This window comes from Sorex fumeus, unplaced genomic scaffold (genome assembly GCF_029834395.1).
Source record: "Sorex fumeus unplaced genomic scaffold, SorFum_2.1 ptg000063l, whole genome shotgun sequence".
In the NCBI taxonomy this organism is placed as follows: Eukaryota; Metazoa; Chordata; class Mammalia; order Eulipotyphla; family Soricidae; genus Sorex; species Sorex fumeus.
In genome coordinates, this window is record NW_026606120.1 from 78,751,080 (window position 1) to 78,777,242 (window position 26,163).

The window sequence follows — 26,163 nt, forward strand, 5'->3', positions numbered from 1 at the left end:
CGTGGCAAAACATTTGGCTGTCTGATCGTCTATCTTTATAGCCTAAAAGTGTGGGCGATACCTGCTCACATCAGGCAAAGCTCCTTGCCCTCCCCACTAATTCAGTAACACCAGAAACGAGATCCGAAAGAGAATTCCCAGGATAGAGTGTGCGGCCACAGTTCCGAGCTGAGCCCAGCACCTTACCCGCCTCTGCTCCTCTTCAGCATCGGCGAAGAGCTTTCGGATGTTAGCTTCCGATTCGCCCACGTATTTGTTCAGGATTTCTGGCCCGTTGACCACTTTCGGCTCTCTTGCATTCAACATCTTGCCAATCTGTCGTGCCAGGAGAGTTTTACCACAACCTGGAGGTCCGTATAACAGGATGCCTTTAACATGTTTGCAACCTAGAAAGAAAAAATAAAACAGCTTCGTATCAGTCAGTTAAAATCCAAGTAAGACATCAACAGGAAAACTCTTCTTCTTCATCTGCACTTTAGGAAAAACTCAGTGAATAACAGGCAGGTGTAGAGCCGGGGGTGGATCTGGGGGTGCTTTGGGGTGCTGGGAATATGGATCTCTCCTGTGTGCAAAAGCACACTCCAGCCCACGGAGCTTTCTCTCCAGCCTGAGGAAAGACGACTTATACAAAATTATCAGGAGCACTTCAATTTTGAACAGTACTCACTTAAGTACTGGAAAAAGACACAGATAATACTTGGGCGTTTGTAAGATTAATGAAACAAACTACAAAATATACAAATGCTAGAACTGAAATTCTGTAACTGTTCTACTATGTGGAAAAAAAATCTTTGATGTGCTCTGAATTGCCCCAGATCTTATAAATAAACAACTGGCAAAACCGTCCCATAAAGATGAAGAGAAAGCTAACATGCACACCCGAGGAATTCGCCACAATATATATCAGATTTACATTAGACATACACTACAGATCTTCGATGGCAGTCCCGGCAACATCTATGAGAATGCCACAGACCTCTAGTCTACATTAGAACGCCAAGTCTCTGAGGCTCTCAAGGAAACAATCAGAAACAGACATTGACACGCACAGATTTTCACAATCTACTTCCACAAAGGAAGCAGTTACTTGAATAAGCCATGGAAATGGGACTTTGCTCTGACTGTTATTCGTGGAGTCAATTCTGACCTATTAAATAAGCGCTAGTCTCTAATTTTAAATGAGTCATAAAATTTTTTTCCTAAGTAATTCCCATTCAACAAAAGTATATTAATCTCCTTGGGCTCGGCATGAAACGAGGTGGCAGGCACGCGAACATGAAAAGGGCAGTCCTCAGCTGCAGGGCATGTGGCAGGAGAGGCAAAGAAAGAGTCTTTCCACAAGGCCACACAGTACCAGAGATAGCCTACGAGAGAGATGTAGATTCTGCCAGGGCCACAGCAGAAATTTACAGATGGACCCAGGGGGTTTTGGGGGGTGATGGATTCAGTCTGGTCACTGATGGGTACCTGAAGCTTGTGGTCAGGCAAGGTGAAGAAACGGCCCCCAGAGACACCACGTGTGATCAGGTGTGGCTATGGGCACTGGGCTCAGCGACCTGCAGCAGCGGCTGAAGCCTGGAGGGGAGCACGGGAAGCCTGGAGGTGAAGGCAAGGGAGAAGCTGGCGCTCTTCACTAAAGTGGCATGACAGTCTGGGCAGGAGGGCATTTGCCTTGCAAGTGTCCCACCTGGGTTCAATCCCCAGCATCCCATATTCCTGAGCACTGCCAGGAGTAATTCCTAGGTGCAGACCCAGAGGTTTTCTGGGTATGACCCAAAAGGCCAAATGAATAAACAAAATGGCACACGTGAGAAAGCCACAGAAAGGAGGCACCGAGGAGGACCTTCCTGACTAGCTGGAGCACATGTGTACAACTAAGACCAACACAGGAGGGAACCCGGGAGATATGGAGAAGAGAGGAGGAGACAGCTTACATGCATTCTGAGGCATTTAGATTCAGGCAGTAAAGGGCGTTAAAAATAGAGGAGGTTAAGGAGCTGAATGATTGAATAGCGGGGCAGGTGCTGCCTTGTATGTGGCAGACTCAGGCTGGATCCCTGGCATCCCGATGGTCCCCCAGCACTGCCCAGAGGAGTTCTTGAGTGCAGAGCCAGGAGTTATCCTTAGCATTGCTAGGAATGCCCCAATTTCCACCCGTGTGTGTGTGTGTGTGTGTGTGTGTGTGTGTGTGTATCTGTGTGCACGTGCGCGTGCACGTGCAGGGGATTAGATGCTTTCCTCGAATGCCAATGGAATAAACGCAGTATGGAAATGTCATTGTCCACAGTATACAAAGTGAAGTGACCAGGACACAGCACTCACTCTGTATTTTTGTGGGAAAAAACAAACAAACAAACTTTGCATCTCTTGCCAGACTCCTGGTCACCTAGCATTTTAGCCATTTCCTAGACTGAACCACCAGGATACACTTGAACTGTCACCAAAGAGAGTGGCCCAAAGGAAGAAAGTGTGTCTTGTGGTCAGGTTCTAGAAAAGAATTGATGGGATTAAATGCATTAAAGAGAAGTCAAGTGAAAAGTCTGGAGAACAGGAAGAAGGCTAAAGCTGGGGTGTGGCTCTGTGGCGGCACACATGCCTGATTTGTATGAGGTCCCATGTTTGATCCCCAGCACCAAAAAAACAGAGTTAAAAACTTAAAATAGGGGCTGGAGCGACAGCATAGCGGGTAGGGTGTTTGCCTTGCACGCAGTTGACCTGGGTTTGATCCCCAGCATCCCGTGTGGTCCCCCGAGCACCACCAGGAGTAATTCCTGAGTGCAAAGCCAGGGGTAACCCCTGAACATCACAGGGCATGACCCAAAAAGCAAACACAAAAAATTAAATAAGGACTTAAAATAACAAGAAACCACATTTTTGGGAGGGTGTGGGCCATACCTGGCGACAGGCAGGGGTCGCTCCTGGCAGTACTCAGCAGACCATATGGGACGCTGGGGATTGAACCCTGATCTACCACCTACAAGGCAGGCGCCCTACCCCCCTCTCTGGCCCCAAGAACACCACCTTTCTAAGCAGACTATAGATTCACAAATGAGCAAGTTTTTTTTTCCTTTTCTTTATAGTGTCAGGGATCAAGTACAAACACTTTTACGCTTCCTCCCCATTACCCCCCACCCCTGTGAGGTGCTCATACATGCAAGGCGAATATCCCCTCCTGCTGAGCCCCATCCTCAGCTCTAGAACTTTCTGCTAAGTGGGGAGATGTGCTGTGACAGGTTGCTCAATTTTTATTTTTCAAGATGAAGATTTCCTCAGTGGACAAACCTGACTCCTCCCATCATCGACACCTCACCAAAAAGTGTAACGAGGGCTGGAGAGGTGGCCGCGTGGGCTGGGCGCATGCTGCACCCAGAGGAGACCCGGGCTGGATTCCCAGAGTCAAAGGGTGCCCTGAGCACTGAGCTGGGACTGACCCTTGAGCACTGACAGGAGGGGACCACAACCAGAAAGGAAAAAAGAAAAAAAAAGAAAATACATGTAATATCTTAGTATGAAAAGGTTGGATAGACCTAAATTCCGGATACAGGATATTTTTTGTTTGGGGTCGGTGGTCACATCCTCTAGTGCTCAGGGGCTATTTATTCCTGCTCTTTACTCAGACGTGACCCCCTCGTGGCACTTGGGGGGGCATATGTGGTATTAGAGGATGTGTCGGGGTCTACTATACGCAAGGCAAGTGCCTTTATCCCGTGGCCTCTCTCTGGCCCCCAAAACAGTTTTTAATGCATAAAGTAGTCAGTTTATAGACATTTTCCAAGAAGGTGAGCTGGGGCCAGAGAGACAGGACAGCAGGCAGGGCGCTGCCTTGCATGCTGACAACCTGGGCTCGATCCTGACACCTCAAACGATCCCCTGAGCCTACCAGGAATGAGCCCTGTGTGCAGAGCCAAGAGGAAGGTCTGAGCACCACCAGGTGTGGCCCCAAAACAAACAAACAAAAGAACAGGTGACCTGGCTTTTCTATTCAAATGTTGCCTCTTCCTGTTGCCCAGTGAGACTTCAGGATTACTGGCTATTAATAAACATGAATTCTCTCTCTCACTCTCTCTTTTTCACCAACTTGTTATGAAATGAAACCACAATCCCAACTCATTAGTGACAATTAGATTCCTGTCTGATGACTTGAAAATAAGTGGGGCTGGAGCAATAGCACAGCGGGGAGGGCATTTGCCTTGCACGCGGCTGACCTGGGTTCAATCCCCAGCAACCCATATGGTGCCCCAAACACTGCCCAGAGTAATTCCTGAGTGCGTGAGCCAGGAGTAACCCAAAAAGAAAAAAAAAAAAGGTGACTCCATGGGCCGCAAGGAGCCCTGAGCGCCCTGTCAGCACAGTGGGGCCTGGGGCTCTGCCTGGTCCCCAGGAGCTCGGGACTCTAGGACCATCAGGACTCCTTCCAGGCAGATCATGATTAGTCAGTGCTCCTGGCTCCTCTTAGTTAAAACCAACCTCCACCTATTTCTCAAGCTTTTCAAACTCATTCAGGGTTGATACAGAGCCCAACCCCAACTACAGGGCTGGGGGAGTTCAAAGTATCAGGGCGCAAGCCCGGGTGGGCCCCCAGGAACGGCCCCACATCAAAGCCAAACCAGGCAACCACGATGATCTGTCCCCTAAACACCCCGCCTGTCACCTCCCACCCTCCCCTGACCTCTCACAGTAAGTGGGTTTCCTCTCCAAAGCTTCCCCTCTGTCCCCAAGCCCAGGTACCCCGAGTCCCGCCTGCCAAACCTTAGAAAGCCGCCGCGCCCCTTTCTCAGGGCACACACCCTAGCTGCGGGCACTCCCCTGGACTGAGTCGGCTCTACTGGAAAGAACTGAGGCTATTTCTGGATCCCTCGCCCAAAGGCTGTCTGGGCGCTGCGTGACTGCAGCTCGAGCTGCGGGCGGGTCAGCACTACATGCCGCACCTTCGCCCTGGAACCGAGCAACTTGTGCTGGCGGTACCAAACCCGGTCTACTGTTTCCTGCCTGGTGCCGAAAGCCAGTGATTATGATCATGCATATTTTGGTGGGGGTAACTTACAGAGACTCGAAGGCATGTGCTACAAAATACCTTGGAAGTGATTTCTGGTCTAAAAACCTAAACAGAACAGACTCTTACCCACGAAATTAAGGCGTGTCCAGCCCAGCTGATGAAAACGATACATGAATATACCTCCGTGGTATTCACCCACTAACCGAAATCTCTTCTTGAAATAGCTCAAGGAAAATGATGTAACCTTATTTCTGTAATTATATGAATAAACAGTAATGCTTATTGCTTAAAATGTCTTTAGCACTTTCCCAACTACAACTACAGGGCTGGGAAAAGTGCCCCAGAGATGGAGTTCACGCATTACGTGCAGGGGGCCTGGCTTAGGAGCCCAGCACTGCACAGTGCACCAGCACCGTCTAATGAGGCCAAAAAAACAAAATAAATGAGTGAATGGTACAAAGTCTGGGGTCAGGAAGATAGCTGGAATGGAGGCACACATGCCTTGTGTGTGGAGGCACCCAGTCTGACTCCTGGTACTGTGTGATTCTCTTGGCACTGCCTAGGATGCCCCAGTGGCCCTCACCATGGAACATTTCCTGACCCTCAGACCTGCATAACTGGGCTGAGAATGAATCACTGGGAGTGACCAGGTGCCTCTGAGCACCTCCTGGAAGGCTTCCCAAGGAGTGTGACAAAAAAGTGACAACCCTGTATTTGCTCAATTCTGCTATTTTATGGGCTGGAGCGATAGCACAGCAGGTAGAGCATTTGCTTTGCACGCGGCCGACCTGGATTTGATTCCTCCATCCCTCTCGGAGAGCCCAGCAAGCTACCGAGAGTATCCCGCCCACACAGCAGAGCCTGGCAAGCTCCCTGTGGCATATTTGATATGCCAAAAACAGTAATAAGTCTCACAATGAAGTCGTTACTGGTGCCCGCTCGAGCAAATTGATGAATGGGAGGACAATGCTACAGTGCTGTTATTTTATGAATTTATGTAATTACATATTTATTTTTGGTTTGAGGGTCACACCCGGCAGTGCTTCAGGGCTGACTCCTGGCTCTGTACTCACTCTTGGCAGAGTTTGGGATGCCTGGGGTCAAACGTGGGCCGGTCACATGCAAGACAAGCGCCCTAACTTCTTAAACTCTGCTTTTAAAACACAGTGACCCTTGTTTTCCTCTGATACTGTCAGAGAGAGGTTTCACTAAGGAAACTCCAACAGCTAATTTTTAAGTGCCCAAAAAAGGGAAGAAAGCAGAACAATTTAACAAATTTAACACAAAAGTGAGTGGAACAATAAAAAAATGGAAGCGTCTTCTGCCAGAAGCGCAGACTCGGCTCAGTGGCAGAGTCCCTGCCTTGCATGTGTGAGGTGTCAAGTTCCATCCCAACACTGGCCCACAGCACCCAGTGCAACCTAGGCCTCAGCCGAGTCCCATCCCAAGTGGGACTCCTGGCACACCGACACAAAACGGGCCAGGGGCACAAGTCAAGCGAGCTGCCCCCTGCCCCTGCAACGAGAACAGAGGGCAGGGCAAAGATGCATGACCTGTCAACTGAGCAGCAGGGTGATTCATCCTGAGGGGAGCAGGCGCTCTGGAGCGCTGAGGGGGAAGGAGGTCTGAACGGTGGCTGGTGTCTGAGGGGAATCCCAAGCAGCTCCCAGTTCAGATGCAGACGGATCTGCCAAGTTTGCCAAGGAGGGAGGCTATCAACAGACAAGCCAGGACACATTGACAAGTCTTGCAAGCTCTCTCTATAGTTGTGCAAACCAGATCTGAATGCCCAGTTTTTTTTTTTAAAGAAGTGTGTGTACCTATAGAAAATGCAACCACAAATCAATATTAAATCTTCTGTCTTCAAGTTTGCATAATTCCAACTTGTGGAATGAGTAGCTGCCTCGCTCTATTCGGCTTATTATTTTAGAGGTATGTGATTATTTTTTCCTCCTCTAAGAAACAGTTTTGGGGCCAGACACATAGAACAGGAAGCAAACTCTGTTTTGCCTGCCACTGACCCCGGTTCAACACCTGGCACCTCACATGGTCCCCCGATCACCAGCAGGGGTCACTACTCAGCACAGAACAGCCCCCGAGAATCACTGTGTCTGCCCACATGCCTTCTCCCACCCCCAAAAGAAATAGTTCTGAGTTTTTCATCACACAATAAGTATTTGGAGCAAACGCCATCAACTCATGATATGGGAACTTGATAGTTTATTTCAAAGATGTCAATCAGCCTCTAAGCACGGTGATCCCCACTATATCTGTGGGGTGGTATGACTTATAAAATCTTTATGAAGAGGACTTTTTTTTGGAGATCAGTGTTCAGGGATCACTCCTGGCAGGGCTTGAGCGACCATATGGTATGCTAGCGATTATACCCAGGTTGGCCTTATGCAAGGCAAGTGCCCTACCAGCTGTACAAGTGTGCTGGCCCCAAGAACAGGAAGTATTTAAGACTAAAAATGCAGCTCCTGACTCCCCGTGAGCCATCAGGTCATCGGGGATCACTCTCCGGGAACCGCTTTGTCGAGTAAAGATGCACTGTTACCCCACCAACTTTAAAATGCCCAGCGCAAGGCCAGAGCGATAGTACCGCAGGTAGGGCATTCGATCACCGGCATCCCATATGGTCCCCCGAGCACCACTAGGAGTAACCCCTGACTGCAGAGCCAGGAGTGAGCCCTGAACATTGCCGGGTGTGACCCCAAAAGCCAAAACCAAAGATAAGATACCCTGTGCACTCGAGTCCTGCGTTCCGTTAGGAGGCAGTGAGAAGCCTGGGCTGGCGTGCCAGCAGCTGTGCAGGACGCCTGCCACCCGACTGGGCTCTCTCCAGGTGAGTCAGCCGAGATTGAATACAGATTTTCTCACTCGATAGCTCCACACCAAAGAAAGAGGGGGCAGGTGTAGCAACGCTCCAGACTAATCTGTGCCGACACCCCCACCCTGCTCCACTCCCTTGTGAGAGGGTGTTGACTGGGATTTTGTGAATTCTTGATGGCAAAGATCATGCTTCACCCGCGGCAGGTCCTGCCTTGCTGCCATCTGGCAGCGCGCGAACTTACTGGCTTCAGAATTTCAGAGTTTTCCTCTCTTCTTCACCACCCCCGCCCCTGTTCCTTCACTTTTCAATGTGGCTCCTCACCGCCTCTGCTTCAGATGAGCCGGTATTTGGAGCCTTCTTGGGCAGAGAGCGCATTTCTCCTTTTCCTACTCTTGATTCTTCCACTCAGTCCATCCGAGCTCTGTCCCTCCTTGATTTTTGCCACCAAACAGGTCACATACAACTCTGCTAATACCACCTAGCTATGATCCCATGGTTGGGGCCAATGCGTCAATATTCAAAGGAGCAGGGAGCAGACGTGAGCGTGCACCGAACCGCAGTGGGACTTGCTAAGACACAGCTCCTAGAAATTCAAATTCAGTTGAGTTGAGAAACCAAATATTTGACAAGCGCCTCAACAGGTGATTCTAACACAGGTCTGAAGACATTGAGAGAAGTTATGAGTTACAACTCACACTCCGCTTACGTGTCCTCTAAGAGTTCCTCAAAGAGTTTTATTTAATTTAGTGTATCTGTTCAAAAAAAAAAAAAGTTCCTCAAAGAGTTTTATTTAATTTAGTGTATCTGTTCAAAAGCTTCAATTAAATCAGAAGCTGACAAAGATAAATGTTTTCATCCCTGATAAGCTGTACCCTTAGAACAAGTCAAAAATAAATGCGATTATTTTTGTGCTTGTGTATATAGCTGGGGAAGATAGCTTTGTAAGAGATGACTGTGGCTTTTACTCAACAGTCATTCAGTAACCAGTCAAGATAGAATATGGATGTCAAAGAAGTTAATGCAATTTCAATCTATATTGTAGCACTGTAGCACTGTCCTCCCGTTGTTCATCGATATGTTCGAGCAGGCACCAGTAATATCTCCATTGTGAGACTTGTTGTTTCTGTGTTTGGCATATCGAATATGTCACGGGTAGCTTGCCAGGTTTTGCCATGTAGGAGCAATACTCTCGGTAGCTTCCTGGGCTCTCCGAGAGGGGCAGAGGAATCAAACCCAGGTCAGCCCGGGTTGGCCTCGTGCAAGGCAAACGCCCTTCCCTCCGTGCTATCATTCCAGCCCCTTCAATCTACATTAAGGAGTATTATTATTCTGAGAAAAGGATGGATCATACTGGTTTATTTTATAACAAGGACCAGGCTTTGCAATATGCCACTGGTTTTTGAGTTTCACAACTTCAGGAGTAAATACACAAATATTAAAGTTCAGAGGAATAGGATTTGGATGTTACAGGACTAAATATAAAGTTATGAACTGATTAACTGAAGAAATGAACCAGGTTGGGAGAGCGAGTTTGGAGAAAAGATGATCTGAGATTAGATTAGAACAGAATAACTTTCTTCACAGACCCAAGGGGTTTCTATAGTTTTATTTTGATTTGTATAGACTTAGGGAGAGAAATCAAATTTGTATCAGAGGCTACAAGGACATACTTTTTCCTGTAATAGAAGTAAAACTCAACTTAAACCTAAAGTTATGCAAAAAAGTGGAATGCAACATTCAAAAAGAGTTTTCAGTCACTCGAGGAATTCAAGTCTAGCCTAAGAAATTGGCAGAGATTATGCAGCAGAAATGGAAAGGAAACTCAAACAAAAGGCAAATGTATGAATTAAGTGACTTTCAAGATCCCTTGCAATGTTGAGATTATTCCATTCCTTAGATTCTCTCATAGAACTTTTGCACTTTTGCAGAGTGAATTTAGGAATATTCCAGGATGGAAGGGAAGAGACAAAAGACTGGAAGATAATAAAGAGCTATTATTATATGTCAGGTATAATTTACCAGAGCTATGTAAAAAGAAAAAAGAAATTATTTAAAAAAAATTTAGTCACTGGGACTGGAGTGATCGTACAGCAGGGATAGCATTTGCCTTGCATGTGGCCAACCCAGCTTAGATCTCCCACTTCCTATTTGGACCCTGAGCATCGCCAGGAATAATTCTGGAGCATCACAGGGTATGACCCAAAGAGAAAAACAAAAATGAATCACCACGAGATACACTGTTACAAAGCTGTTCATGAATGGGTTTCATCATACAATGTTTCTGTCCCTTCACCAGTGTACATTTCCCATCACCAATGTCCCCAGTCTCCCTTATATCACCCACCATCCAGACTGCCTCCAGAGCAGATCTATCTCTCCTCTATCCTCTTCTCTCTATTTCTATTTGCAATACAGATACTGAAAGGTACCTGTATATCTATTTACCTTTCAGCATTCAGTTCTTGTCCAAAGTGAACATTTTCAACTAGAAATTATTTAAAGACCAACAAAGTAGGAAGATTAGGAGTAACCAATAATGAATTTGAAGAACACACAAAAATAAAGCCAACTGGTCTTTGGTCAAGAGGCAAAGGTAAGATAATGAAGCAAAGAGTCTTTTCAATAAATAATTTACATGCAAAAAAAGTATAAACATAGAATAACCATATTTTATAAAAATCAATGTAAACTGAGCTGCAAGCTTAAATCTAAAATGCAGAATTGTAAAACTCCTAGAAGATAATATAGAGAGGAAAAAGAACACCTTAAAAACCCTGGAATGGCAACAGTCTTTTTAGATACAAAACCAAAGACTTATATAAAAAGAAATAATAAGTTGGAGCTTATTAAAATTAACAACTTCTGGGGCTAGAGAGATAGCATAGCGGGTAGGGCATTTGCCTTGCACTCAGTCAACCCGGGTTCGATTCCCAGTATCCCATATGGTCCCTTGAGCACCGCCAGAAGTAATTTTTGAGCACAAAAGTCAGGAATAACCCCCGTGCCTCACTGGGTGTGACCCAAAAAAGCAAATAAATAAATAAAATTAACAACTTCTATTCAGGGGCCAGAGCTACTGTACAGTGAGTGGCAGGGTGCTTGCCTTCTGCACAGTCAATTGAGTTCGATCCCTGGCACCCCATATGATCCCTGGAGCACCGCCAGGAGTGAGCCCTCGGTGCAGAGTCAGCTGTAAGCCCTGAATACTGCCAGGTGTGGTTCCCAAAACAAAACCGAAAACCAAAACCAAAATGGTTTGCCAAGAACTCACTGGGTCTCAGTCACCATCTCCCTATTTTCTCTGGACACACTCTCATCTCATCACAGCATAGTTAACCCACTAGGCTCCGGTGAAATAAAAATCATATATATATAAATAAATATATATATATGTGTATACGTACACACACACACACACACACACACACACACACATATATATATATAATTCTGGATGCAGGTTGAGCTACTCAAATGAGGTAAAGTGACATGCATGAGACCCTGGTTGAAACAGTACTGGAAAGCATATAAAATAGGCCAGGGGCAGTGGGGGTGGAAGGACATAATAAAGAAAAAGAGAACAGTGCCTGCCATAGAGGAAAGGCAGGATGGGGCACAGGAGGAAAACTGTGGACATTGGTGAGAATGGGCACTGGTGATGGGATTTCGTTGAAAAATTGTTTGTTGAAAAACTGTCTGAGGTTCATCCATGAAGAGCTTTGTAATTTTGTCATTCAAAATGATTCAATAAAAATGCTTTAAAAAAAAAAGAAAATTGAAACAAAACAAAACACCCTTCCCATTCAGTAAGAGGTAACTTCAACAAAATAAAAAGGCCAAGTCACAGACCAGGGGACAATATTGGCCAAGGACAGGAGATGTGGCTGAGGGGCAGAGCACATGCCTTTCAGGTGTGAGGCCCTGCACGTGGTCCCTGAGTACTGCTGGTTGTGACCCAAAAAGCAAAAAAAGAAAAAAACAACTTCAGAAAGGTGGGGGAGGGGACTGGCAGGGTCCCAGGATGGAGCTCTGGCACATGTGGGCATGGGTAATATCCATGATATGTGAAAAAGCAAGATACATAATAGAATAGATCAATCATGTGAAAAGTGACCACTCAGTGATATATATAAATAAATACATACAAGGACTAGAAGGAACTATTAAAATATGAACTATATGGGCATCTTGGTAGATGTGGTGTGGGAACACTGCACCCGTAAAATATACAACTATTTATACCAAGGTATTTTAAACTTACACTCGTACTAAAATCTGCATGTGGGTATTTAATGAGTTTTATTCCTGACTGACAAAACTTGAAATAACAAATCTACTTTTGAGGTGAATGAACAAACTGTGCCTAGAGAGTCTGTTGTGTTAAAAAGAAATAAACTATCAAATCATGAAAAGACATCGAGTAGCCTTCAGTGTGTGCTCTTAAGTGAAAGAGGGCAACATGGGGCGCATATTCCACGGCTGCTGCTTCTACCAGCCCCGCCCAGAGACTCATAATTAAATCTCAAAAGAGCTGAACTAACTGCAAAAGTTTCTCAGATACTCAGGCCTGGCTGAGACCTCTGGGGCAATCTCAGGAGGGTGGGGTGGGGGTGGCAGGCCAAATTTCTGCCCCCTCAATGTCTTGTCAGCCATACTCACACACCAGGCACTGCCGCTCTGCACCTATGGCTGGACTCCACAGCTTCACGACTGAGATCCACAGACATGCCAAACCACCACCAAGTTCAGGTACACAGGTCTAGGGGGTTGAAAACTCTGGGCCTTCTTGGAACTGGAGTGGGCGATCTCCCCACACCCACTGTACTTCCAGGAGCCCCAGCAGCCACACACACACACACACACACACACTCTCTCTCTCTCTCTCTCTCTCACACTCTCACACACAAGTCCCACCACCACCACCATGGAAGTCAATGCCCAGTTAAATATTCTGGATTTTCTGGAGGGACATCTCCAAAGTCGCTGACAAGGTAGCCAATGTCAATGCTGACATCCCAGCAGGAGCACACCAGGCTGGATGGGAATGTGACACAGAAGCCAACAAAGCTGCACTAGCAAAACCATTAACACAGAAGGCTCAACTAGCAACAATGGCTTAGCAAACCCTCAGACAAGGACTCAATGTTCCCATGGTGAGATACAACAATTTTCACAAATTTTATTTTTCTGGAGTATTTTTTGATCATTCCATTAGCCATTTAGTGGCAACAAGCAATATAAGATAAATTATTTTGGGCCTGCTGTGGGGGCAGGCTTGAAGGGTGGTTGGGAAAATGGTAGACAATGGTAGAGGGAAGGTGATGGTGGTGGTGGGATTGGAGTTGGAATATTGAATGCCAGTAACAAAGGTACCTTGAGCAACTTTTTAATCCACGGTGTTTAAAGAAAGAAAATTTTACAAAAGAAGGCAATTTGGAAAGAATGCATTCTGTATGGTTCCAGCTACATAACATTCTGGAAAGGGGGTGCGAGGTCAGTGGCTGGGCTGGGCAGATGACTAAAGGTGACACAATCCCCTAAGCAGTGTGCAGTGACCCCTGCGCACTGCTGGGTATGACCAGCTGCCCGCCCACGTGAGCAGTCATAGGAGCAAGGGTGGAGGGGACGGCAGATTTTCAGAAGAATGAAAGTGACCTCCAGGAGAGTATAACGATGACCCATAGCATCAGACATTTGCCCGAGGGACTGATGCGGGCTGTGGATGCAGCAGCTATGGCCACGCTCTGCCAGGGAAGGTTGATGATGGGGGACTCTGAGCAGGAGTGTGGGGACAAGGACAAATGAGGGATCTCGGGGCTTTCCCCTCAATTTTGCTATGAACCTAAAACATAGTCTTAATTTGAAAACTGCAGGTAAAGAAAAAAGGGAGAAAACTTAACTCCGAGGCCATATGAAATAGCAGTTATCGGAAAGACATAACCTTTTTGGCTTGGGGGACAGGAGGCTGGGCCACACCCAGCTTACTCCCGAGATCTTTCCATCCAGCCAAACACTTTCCTCTTTGTGGACATACTCACTTACCAAATGCCCAGAGCCCTGGCACGTGGACATGGGTAATATCCATGATTTGTGAAAAAGTCTGATACGTAATAGGGCAGATCAGCCATGTGGAAAGGGATCATAAACATAAACACATAAACATAAACATACTCAAAGACTAGAAGGATCTATCAAAATGTGAACTACTTGTGGCTATAGTATTTTTAGTTTCTTAACATAAGTGCAATGCTTTGCATAAATGTTTTTCTATAATAAGCATGCTATTTTTTTAAAGTCAAAAATTAATTATTTTATTTTAAAAAACGAATACTGATGCCTAGAGAAGTGAAGAAGTGGCAGGTCAAGGTGAGAACTGTAGCTCTGAGAAAGGCAGCGTTAAGGCCTTTAATATGTTCTCTTATGCAATCATTTAGAAAGCCCTCTGAGCTAGGTTTTATTTTTACCTTCTTTTATTCTTAATAGTTTTTTACTTTATTTTGCGGAACTCCCAGGGTGTTAGGGACTCAAAGGTCATTCCCTGTGACACTCAGCCTAGAAATACAGACCTGATTTTACCTTTTTTTCATTTTGGGGGGCAGAAAGACCTTTCAAAGGGGGCCAGATCTGGCTGGCAGTGCTCAGGGCATAGGCAAGTGCCCAACCCACTGTACTATATCACCAGCCCCAACTCTACCCTCTTTTTAAAGAAGAACTATTTTTGTTTTATTATCATTATTATAATTTAATTGAACTACTGTGAGCAACAGTTATAAAACTATCATATTTGAGTTTCAGTCATACAATGACCAAATACCCATCCCTCCACCAGTGTACATTTCCCACCACTAATGTTCCCAGTATCCCTCCTACCGCCCCCACCCCACTCCACTCCCTGCCTCTATGGCAGACAATTTCCCTCTTACTCTCTCTCTCTACTTACGCTTGGTCCTTTGTCTACTTTCAGCACTCATCTCCCACCCTGAACGATCCTTCCAACCACCACTGAATTAGTGATCCCTTGTCTATCCCAGCTGCCTTCTCCCCCAGCTCATGAGGCAGACTTCCAACTGTTTGACCCTCTTCTTTAAAGAGGTAAGGCACCAGTTAGTGTTTGGTGAGGGGATGTGAACCCCAATCTACCTGATGTCAAAGCTGAATGCTACAGACAGCTGAGCTGCTAGATACCTGGGGCACTCAGTGCCGCTGACACTCAGGGCGTAAGAGCCTGGGGTTCTGTTCTTGCTTTGAAGCTTCAGAAATGTGGCCACAGGGGGCCAGAGTGACAGCACAGCAGGTTGGGCATTTGCCTTGCATGCAGCTGACCCAGGTCCAATCCCCGGCATTCCATATGGTCCCTCAGCACTGCCAGGAGTAATTCCTCATTGCAGAGCCAGGAGTAACCCCTGAGCATCGCCGGTTGTGACCCAATAAGCAAAAACAAACAAGTCAAAAGTAATGCTGCTACAAACCAAAGGTTGAGAACCAAGGGAGCCAAAGAGGAAAGCAAGACCTTGGAACGATAACATCCCCCAAATGCCAGCCATACGGAGTGTGCTTCAGAGGGAGGGAAAAGAAAGGCTCTGAAGGATGATCCTCTGCTTTGACTCACACTCTGCATGGGAAGCCTAGTGATTCCTCAATGCCCACAAGGTTTACTAAAACTCTCACAGACTAAGGATTATGTTAAGTAGGGTATTTTCAGGAGATAAAACAGCCTGAAGTAACTAGATATTGAAAAATCAAAGACGTAACTAAACAGAAAGCAAAAGAGCCATGAGAAGGCAAACAGGAAGACAACGACTTCTACTGGAAGGTGCGTGTGACAAATGTTCCAGAGATGATGACCAAGCTGTGACTTGATAGATCCCTGCCAGAGAGGAACCAATTCTCTCTCACTGAAAGGGGATGTTCGTGAGGCAGCGTTACGTCGGCTCTTCCTTTGACTAACGAGGAAATTGAGTCTCAAAAGTCACATAGTCTGTCAGTGTCAAATTCAAAACTAACCTCCAAGTCTCTCCACACCCTTGCCCATCAATTTCCCATGAAACCATTAAATTTCTAACACTTCTAGCTTCTAAGAAGCTACATACATAAAACCGCCTATTTTATCTATATAACTTTCTGACTTCTGAGAAAAACAATAAGTCTAAATCTGACATTGCACTGATTCACCCATGTGAATAATTTTTCTGGGTAATTCAGCAGTCCCACGTCCAAGAAGTTATCCTAAATACACAAAGTCACGCAAAAATATTTGGCCTTGAGTGGAGTTCATAACCAATTCAATCAGCTTAATCAATGGCTGAACAAACAGCAGTACTCCTACATTACTGGGGGAAAAAAAAATTGGTCCCGAGGGTACACGTCATATATGCCTCATATATATTAAGTATACGTATATATGTGCATCATACTCTACAAGGTATATGCATATAAATACTTACACATGATAAGTAGAGAATGTTAAACTAATGTGTACAGGACCTAAGGCCTAGTGTGCACACAGGTATTTCTAGCAAAAAAGTTAGTAATTTTTAGGATTTTTTTACACTGATTAGTCTTTTTACTTATTGGTGTTTTTGAAACAATAAATGTGCATTGGGCCGGAGTGATAGCACAGCGGGTAGGACGTTTGCCTTGCACGCAGCCAACATGGCCGAACGGAGTTCGATTCCTCTGCCCCTCTCGGAAAGCCCGGCAAGCCACCGAGAGTATCTCGCCCGCACGGCAGAGCCTGGCAAGCTCCCCGTGATGTATTCGATATGCCAAACACAGTAACAACAAAGTCTCCAATGGAGACGTTACTGGGCCCGCTCGAGCAAATGTGCACTACTCTAATTAAAAGAATAAAACTTTTTTTTTTTTTTTTTTTTTGCTTTTTGGGTCATACCTGGCGATGCACAGGGGTTGCTCCTGGCTCTGCACTCAGTAGTTACTCCTGGCAGTGCTCAAGGGACCATATGGGATGCTGGGAATCAAACCCGGGTTGGCCGCGTGCAAGGCAAACGCCTACCCGCTGTGCTATCTCTCCAACCCCTTACGAATAAGGTAAAGGTAAAGGCCCTCCCGTTGATCGTCGATTTGCTCGAGCGGGCCCAGTAACGTCTCCATTGGAGACTTTGCTGTTACTGTGTCTGGCATATCGAATACTCTCGGTAGCTTGCCGGGCTCTCCGAGAGGGGCGGAGGAATCGAACTCGGGTCGGCCATGTTGGCCGCTTGTAAGGCGAACGCCCTACCCGCTGTGCTATCTCTCCAGCCCCTTAAGAATAAAACTATTTTAATAAACAGAGATCTCCGAAACCCCAAAGTCCTGGGGAGTCAGTGACCAGATTTTAAAGCACTGTCTTTGAGCCCTGCAGCCTGCCTGGGAGCCCAAGTGATCCAATGGCAGCAGAGGATTTTCTAACTCAGGTCCAGACTCTAGAGGAGTGAAACTTATTCTAGAGAAAAGAAGTTTGGAGGGGCTGGAGAGACAGTACAGTGGGCAAGGAGCTTGTCTTGCATGCGACTGCCCCAGGTTTGACCCCCAGGACCTCATATGGACCCCAAGAATCGCCAGGAGTAATTCTTGAGTCAGGAGAAACCCCTGAGCACATGTGGCCCACCAAAAAAAAAAAAAAAGGAAAAAGAAGTTTGGCTTCACATCCCAGTTACAAATTTTTTAATTAAAAAAATCTAATAATAATTTTAAGCAGCTGAATCAAGATGTCAAAAGGGCACCAGGTGGATGCTAACCTCTGCCGTGACCCCAGCATAAGTCAGTGGCTCACTCTTCTGCCTCTGCTCTCGAGACTCAATTCTCTGCACAGTAAGAATGATACAGACGAGGGAGCCCTTCCCCGACTGGCATTCTGTGGACTCTGGCAGGTTCATCCTTCATAAAGTAGGTTTGTTAAGCAATTCTAAGTAAACAGAGAACATGTAATCTAGGTCATTTCAGAGCCTTCTATGTGAACACAGTCCAACTCTAGTTCAGATGCACAGCTATGTTAATGCGTTTAATCTGCTCTATCCACAGATCTATATTCCACTTTCAATGATCTAATTAAGGACTAATTGATTGCACAAAATGGTGGGATCTTTCTGAGGTAATTTCATACGCTGACAGCAGCCACAGAGAGAGCAGAATATAAAGGGCCTAATAGCAGAAAGGGTCAGGTTGGCATTGGAGAAAAGACTGGACAGTAGGCAATGCCACTCTGCTTTTTAGTTTTCCTTCCAGTTCACTTTGTTCCATTTTCTTTAGGGGACACACCTGGCAGTGATGGGGAACCATGCTCTAGTCCTCTGAGCCATCTCCCAGGTCTCCTTCAACTGTTGATCTGAAACTTGTTAAAAATACAATTCTTGGGGGCTGAAGTGATAGCACAGCAGGCAGGGAGGTTGCCTTGCACGTGGCCGACCCGGTTTCGATTCCCAGCACCCCACCCATATGGTCCCCTGAGCACTGCCAGGAATAATTCCTGAGTGCATGAGCCAGGAGTAACCCCTGTGCATCTCTGCATACGACCCAAAAAGCAAAAAATTAATAAATAAAAAAATACAATTCTTTCAAGTCCAAGTTCAACTCATTCAATTTTTTCAAAACTTCATTTTCCCATAAAATGGTGAAAAGGACAGTTTTTTTGGTAATGGTCAATGCTAGGCCCCTTGCTCTCCTTCCGTGGACACAACACCACATCTAGAGTCGCTCGTGCTTGTAAGCCAGATCTGCACTTTGAACAGTTGAGCTCTATGTTGCGCAGCCTGCAGATTGGGATAGACTCCTACACCTGATTAATGCGCAAACTCCAGAGTGTTTGCAACTTGGCAAAGTGTGTCTTCCCTGCCTCCCTTTCTCTAAACTCACCACAGCTACACTTGGCACCAAAGGGTGACCGGGTGACAGGAAAGCACGGAGGCCCCATAAAGTGATGGACTGTGAAAGGCAAAGCCCAGTGACACAAGAAAAGTGTCAGGTAAACAACAGTTGTTTTGATCACCAGGGAAAAGCCCCTGGAATGCACTAATAATCTGCAATTTGGGTAATTCTCCTATGTATATTTGAGATTTCACTGAATATATCTAATGCGTGGATTAGCAGCATACTAATTATAGGTTTATCCTATAGTAACCATTCATTATCAAAAGGCTCTTAAGTCTTGCTAAGTTTTCTCCCTGATCACAGGATTCGAGGTAGATTTTTTTAAAAAAAAACCAAAGCACTTCCAAAAAAAACCCATGTCGTTGTATATAAATTCTAATAAAGACATATCTACATAGCAGTAGAAGTTCAAGCTACAGAATACGTATCACTGTAAATCAGATTTCAGTCACTTTAGAATAATTACAGGTCTCCAATTTTTTCTTCTCCTTTGGTGCTGGGGGTTTGAACCCTGGGCCTCACACGTGCTAGGCTCTACCCCTGGGCCATATTCTCAGCCCATGAACTAAACTATTTACTTGATCAAAGAAATGATGCCATATTAAAATGAAAGGTGCTAGCAAAGAACACAAAGTCACAAATAACTTTTGATGAGTTTCGGCGATATCACCAAAAATAACTTTCAGCGTCATTTGTCACACAATTAGTGCCTGTGCAAAAGACTTTCTGCTTCCCACTCCAACTTCTGTGAGAACCCTAAAAAGCACTGCGTGTCTCTAAAGAGTCAAGAGCCAAGAGTTGCTTTTTACAACTTATCAACATATCATAAAACAGACTGCACCAAAGTAACACCTTATATGGAACTCTGAAGAAAAAAAAGCAGTAAAAGAACTCTCCTAAATCATGGGTTGAGTTACAAGCCGGCTTTTTTTTTTTAATTAACATTATTGGCAATTCTGTCTTCCACATCCCTTTCTCCAACATTCTATTCCTTATTGTGTCTATCAAGATGACTGTGGTTTCTGCAAGTCAGGATACCACAGACAAGAAACTGACAAGATTGATAGAAATGGTAGGGCATTTATCAGCTCTTCTCTGATGGAATGCGATAAAAAGTAAATATAAATCAGCCACGGCATGAGTTCACAAATAAAGGGGGAAAATATTTCTAGGTGTCCCCTTGACTACCTTATCAACAAACACTGTTCAAAATGGGTAATTACAAAACAGCAGAAGAGGATAATCTAAGGCGTTAACTATTTTCGACAGCAACAAAAGTCTGAGATAAGGAAATGTACCTCAATCCTCTAGTGAAGAGAATGGAGGACCTTTGCCGTCTGCAGGGCTACAAAGGTGAGATCTTGCAGTGCACGACAATTGCCTACCACTTACGCAGTGTTTTCCAGTGACTCAGGTACTATATTGGGAAACACAAAGCGGCTAGGAGAGGGTGCAGACGACCACAAAGCGCGTGAGAGCTCCAGATTCATCCTGAACACTATGGTGCCCTGAGCACCAGTGGATGTGCCACCCAACCCCACCCCCCAAAAGAAAAAGAGATACAGGGCTGGAGTGGGTAGGGCGCTTGCCCTGCACACGGCTGATCCGGGTTCGGTCCCTGGGATCCCATATGGTGCCCTGCGCACCGCCAGTGCAGAGCCAGCTCTGAGCATCACTGGGTGTGGCCTCCCCTACCCCTCCAACAAAGAGGGACTGTAGAGTTAGTACAGCAGGGAGGGCACTCGCCTTGCATATTGGCTGACCCAGATTTGATCCCCAGTACCACATATGGTCTCCTGAGCCCTGCCAGCAGCAACCCCTGGGCACAGAGAAGTGAGTCAGCACCGCCAGGTATAGCCCAAAAACCAAAAGAAAAGGAGAAAAAGCAACTGTGCACATTAATGCCACACTGACAACAAACCTGCAAGGGTTTTGCCGGTGAGGTACCAAGGCCCCCCCACATGAGAATAACAGTTCTGGGCAGGAGAGTTAGGGCAGGGAGTAATTTGCACCCCACTGGGCATGGCCCAAACACCCCCCCCCCAAAAAAAGGGCAGTTCCCAGGGGAAAAGACAGAAGCTGATGTGTGCTTGAATACTTTTTCCTTTTAATTTCTTGAGTAGTTTTATTTGAACTGATGCTACAGAGTAAGAAAGAATCTATGATTTGAGTCATATACAGTAATGAACTATAAACATGTAAACATATCTGCCCTGGCTTCTTTTTTGGGGGGAGGGGCTTGTTGGAAGGGGTTATTGAGTCTTTTCTGGCTCAGGAGTGACCCCTGGCAGTGCTCAGGGGGTCCTGTGTGGTACTGAGGATCCAAACCAGGGTTGCACTGGATGAAGCCATTTGCAAGACCAGTGCCTTCCCTCCTGAGGACTCATGTCCTCAGCACTGACTGTGCAGAAATAAAGCCTGAAGGTCACGGATGTGGCTCAAAGGTAGAGTATTTGCCTGGTATATGTAAGGCCCTGGATTCTATCCCCAGCACTGCCCAGAAAACCCCAAGGCTGTTCAAAGGCAGCTCAACTGCCTCTCTCGAAGGCAGCTCAAGTCTTTGCTCCTGTAAACATCTGCTGCTTCCCCACTTTGCTCCTTTGGTTCATGATGTTCCTTGTGTTTTCATCTGTACAAGAATAGAGCTATTTGTACAGTACTGAGGGTAGGACTTACATCTGCCTAAGTTCTACATCAGAGATTAATCAGGTTCTTGGCATTTAATCATCTCCTAAAAACTAATAAGTCAGGTACCAGGGCCAAAGAAAATGCCAAAATAAATAAGGTCTCTTCCTTTTTTTTTTTTTTTTAAAGTCGGAGGAGGGATATAGACTCAGAGGATGGGGTGGATTGGAATACAGACATACAGCAATAATTATATCACAGTAATGCACAAAAGAGCATGTATCTGCTGAAACATAAAGGAGGAAAATTAAAGCCAAAACATTCTAGAAAGAGTCAGACAATAGCAAAGGCCAGAAAGATGAGCAGAGGTTGGATAAGAAGAAGATGAGGAGGGCCAGAGGGACAGTACAGCAGGTAGGGCACTTGCTTTGCACGTGGCCAACCCAGGTTCAATCCCAGGCATCATATATAGTCCCCCGAGCACCACCAGGAGTAATTCCTGAGTGCAGAGCCAGGAGTAACCCTTGAGCAATCCAGGATGTGGCCAAAAAAACTGAGGGGCTGGAGAGACAGTACAGCAGGCGGGGTGCCTGCCCACCTGCAGCTGATCAGGGTTCGATCCCCGGCACCATGGCACCACCAGAAGTGACCGTGAGACACTCTTTCACTGTTGGTGGGAATGCCCACTAGTCCAGCCTTTCTGGAAAACAATATGAACAGTCCTTCAAAAACTAGAAACTGAGCTTCCATATGACCCCGCAATATCACTTCTGGGAATATATCCGGAGGATGCAAAAAAAAAAAAAAAGCACAGTAGAAAGGACATCTGTACCTATATGTTCATTGCAGCACTGTTCACAATAGCCAAAATCTGGAAACAACCCAAGTGCCCTAGAACCGATGACTGGTTAAAGAAACTTTGGTACATCTACACAATGGAATACAATGCAGCTGTCAGGAGAGATGAAGTCATGAACTTTGCTTATAAATGGATAGACATGGAGAGTATCATGCTAAGTGAAATGAGTCAGAAAGAGAGGGACAGACATAGAAGGACTGCACTCATTTGTGGAGTATAAAACAACATAACATAAGTCTGACACCTAAGGACAGTAGATACATGGGACAGATAGATTGCTCCATAGCTGGAAGCCTGCCTCATGAGCAAAGGGGAGAAGGAAGCTGGAATAGAGAAGGGATCACTAAGAAAAAGATGGCTGGAAGAATCGGTCAGGATGGGAGATGTGTGCAGAAAGTGGACAAAGGATCAAACATGGTAACCTCTCAGGGTCTGTACTGCAAACCATAATGCCCAAAAGTAGAGAGAGATTATGGGGAATCATGTCTGCCATGGAGGCAGGGGGAGGGTGGGAAAGGGGGGGAATACCGGGGATATTGGTGGTGGGGAATGAGCACTGGTGGAAGGATGGGTGTTTGATCACTGTGTGATTGTAACCCAAACATGGAAGCTTGTAACTATCTCACAGTGATTCAATAAAATTTTTAAAAAGTCAAAAATAAATAAATAAATAAAAGAAGTGACCATGAGCACAAAACCATGAGAAAGCCCCGAGTTCCACTATGTGTGCCCCTCCCCACCAAAAAAAAAAAAAAACCCAAAAACCTTAAGAAAAAAAAAACTGTGAAAATGCTCTTGGAGGCAGAGGTAGGAGCCAGTGGGCTGGCGAGTGAGCACTGTGGCAGTGGCCGAGCAGAGGGAGCTCTGTGGTGAGGCCGGGAGGCGGCAGGGCAGAGCACAAGGCTTGTAAGCCCGGGAAGGAGTTAAGGCGAGCTACAAACGAGTTTTAACCAGTGGAGTGACAGGATCAGACTTGCCTTTTTATAAAAATCACTCTGGTTCCAGTGTGGAGAATGGATTAGAGGAGGGCAAGGCAGCAGGCTTAGGGAGCAATTCAGGCAGGAGATAATGGTGTCCTGCAGGAAGAAGGTGCGGGCGGGGAGCGGGCAGCTCCGAGACAGACGGCAGAGGGAGGCAAGGGACAGAGGAGCAGGAGCATCACCCGGGACAGGACACGGCTTACGAGACAAGGAGGGAGCAGCTGCATGTGCAAGCTCCAGGCTGAGAGCAAGGAGGCTGCGGGAGAGCTGCTGGCATGCAGAGACCGGCAGGCTCCAGAGACGCAGCTCAGGGACGGGGAGACGACGGAGAGTCGGAGAGTCGTGGCGAGGGGGACTGTGTTGGTTCTGATGGGAGCCCAACCCGCTTTGCACAACACAAAGGAGGCGCCAAAGGGACAGGCAGGGAGGGAGGGGAAGGGAGCCCAGAGACTCCTGGGAAGGGGGCTTGGGCTCCTTCCAAGCCACACAACGAGGCTGTTTCAAGAAAGTCGGTTCACTTCTCCGACGTAGGTAGACTGGCTGGAGCTAGGCTTCAGAAAATCGAAAAATCAGTGACCCTTTACTTTCCACTCGGGTTCTGGTTTCTTTCCTAGCAAGGAAAAGACACGCATTGCCAGTCGCCTGCCCCAGTTATAGCCTCCTGATTTTATCTCCAACCTTTTCTCAGTGAGGTGGCAGGGGTAGGTGGGGCTGGCGGGGAGGGGTCTCATCTCAAACTCTGTCACACATAGGAACTAATCACCAAACTCAGCTGGTTTTGTCTTTGTAATCTTTTAAGTATCTTTTCATCCCTTCCTATTCCCAGTGCTACAGCCCTAATTCAGACTCTGAATACCACAAACTAGAATAATTAAGAGCCTCCTGGCTCTCTAGAGTATTCTCCATCTCTGCCCAACAATTTCTCTTTTTCAAAGAGAAAAACCGGGGGGGGGGGGGGGCTGGAGCGATAGTATAGCAGGTAGAGCATTTGCCTTGCGCGTGGCTGATCCAAGTTCCATCCCTGGTACCCCATATGGTTCCCCAAGCACCACCAGGAGTGAGTCCTGAGTACAGGGCCAGGAGGAACCCCTGAGCATTGCTGGGTGTGACCAAAAAAAAAAAAAACCAAACCCAAGAGAGAAAAACCATATTAACATTAAATAACATAACTCCTGCTGAAAATTACCCCAATGACTTCCTCTTATGACCATCTAGTCACGATTTTCACTCATTCAACTCCTATTTGTTGTCGGGCAATGCTTCTTAAACTGTAGTAAGATCCAGTGTTGTTTCATTTTTTAAATTTCTAAGCCAATGCAGAACAGTATGTCTGGAAACATTCTGGAAAGTGGAAGCAACGCTAAGGCCTGCGGGGGTGAACAGGGGCTGAATACAAAAATGGTGAGGAAAGACCTTTGAGACGGAGGACGCGACCATGGTTCTCGGCCACCACAGCAGTTAGAACAACACCATCACTGTGGAACGTTAAACTGCTAAGCAGGGCTCCGGGCTTCTTGGAGTTTCTGTACTTGCCTCCAGGATAGTGCATGGCCTGACTGGCAGCCCTGACCCTGTGGATCTTCTCCAGTGTCTGAGTGCATTGATGCTCAGTGCAGGGTGGCCCTGCTGGTCAGCACGGACAGGCAGCTGTTGGGGTGAGAGAGGGAGTGACCTGCTCGCCTTGATGCTGCTAGACATCTTCCAGGGCACAGGAGGGCATCCTCCCTACCCCCAGCAACAGAGAGTTGCCTGGGCTAGAATGTGATAAAAGAGAAAGAGAAAGAAGGAAAGTGTCTGTCATAGAGACAGGTGGTGGTGGGGGAGGGAAACTGGGGACATTGGTGGTGGGAAATGTACCCTGGTAGAGGGATGGGTGTTAGAACATTGACTCAAACCCAATCATGAACAGCCTTGTAACTATGCAGCTCATGGTGATTCAATTAAAAAAAAAATCATGGAAAAGCTGTGGCTCTATCGTATTAGTGCAACTGAAATGAACTAGAAGACAAGAAGAAGATATTGAGGACAGTAAGAACACAGTGACCGTACAGCAAGCAGGGCCCTTGCCTTGCACATGGCGTACCTGGGCTGGATCCCCTGCAGGGCACGATAAGACAGGGTGAAAGCAGGGGTACAGATCTCCAGAGTTTTAGTAATTCTTTGCTTCCTTTCATCCCCCAAACCCATTATATCCCGAGTCTAGAGTAAATTTATGCATGGAAAGTTTTGTATATACCTTTGAAAATTCATTTACAAAGTGAGGAAAAAGTGAAACTTACTCATCACAAGATATTCACTGACATAAAATCCAAGGCTTTACCTGAGTGTGTCTGTGTGTCTGTGTGTGTGTGTGGGGGGGGGGAGGTGGGCGCGCGTAAGGGGGGACCAGAACTCACATACGTAGTGCAGGTGCTCTACTGCTGAGTCACAGTCCCGGCCCGGGACTACTTGATTCTTAACTCCATCCCACAAGAACCAACAGGCAGTTCAGACTCAGACTCCGCAAGCTAATTGGCCCGATTCCCTTTCCTAGCGCGTCACTGCCTCAGTGAACACATTCGGGAAAGTTACTTCCTGCCTTTCCTTTCTGGGTTTCCAAAGCAGCAGCCCCCAGGTTCTAACCCTCGTTCCTCCGGGGGCTGGCGTAATGATGCTGTCCACAATTTCTCCATCTGCAAAATGATGCCAGGTTCAGGCATACAACACTCGCCTTTGCACGTGTGAGGTTCTGGATTCAACCCCAGGCACGAGGGTGGGGGCGGGGGGTGGTGAATTAAAGGTATGAGCATAAATAAAGAGAACCGGGGGTGCAGGAGCTCAGTGGTTCTCAGCCACTGGCAATTTTGCCTCCGGGAGCGTCTGGCAATGACTGGAAACATGCGAGGTTGTCATGACTCGGGGCTGAGGCAGGAGCCTGACGGGAGAGGCCAGGACGGCCGTCACCACCCTAAACTATACAGCCCAGTCAGACCCCCTCCCCCAAATGGTTTTCTAGCTCCACATG

General features: G+C 46.5%; 1 protein-coding gene across 1 annotated transcript in view; it reads right to left on the reverse strand.

Annotated features, from left to right (window-relative positions):
- The window catches only part of NSF (N-ethylmaleimide sensitive factor, vesicle fusing ATPase), a 145,736-nt gene that overhangs the window by 70,760 nt on the left and 48,813 nt on the right, over positions 1-26,163 (reverse strand). The window contains exon 9 of the mRNA XM_056127353.1: positions 187-386. Within this exon, the coding sequence (XP_055983328.1) occupies positions 187-386 (200 nt within the window). The remainder of the gene's footprint in view (positions 1-186; positions 387-26,163) is intronic.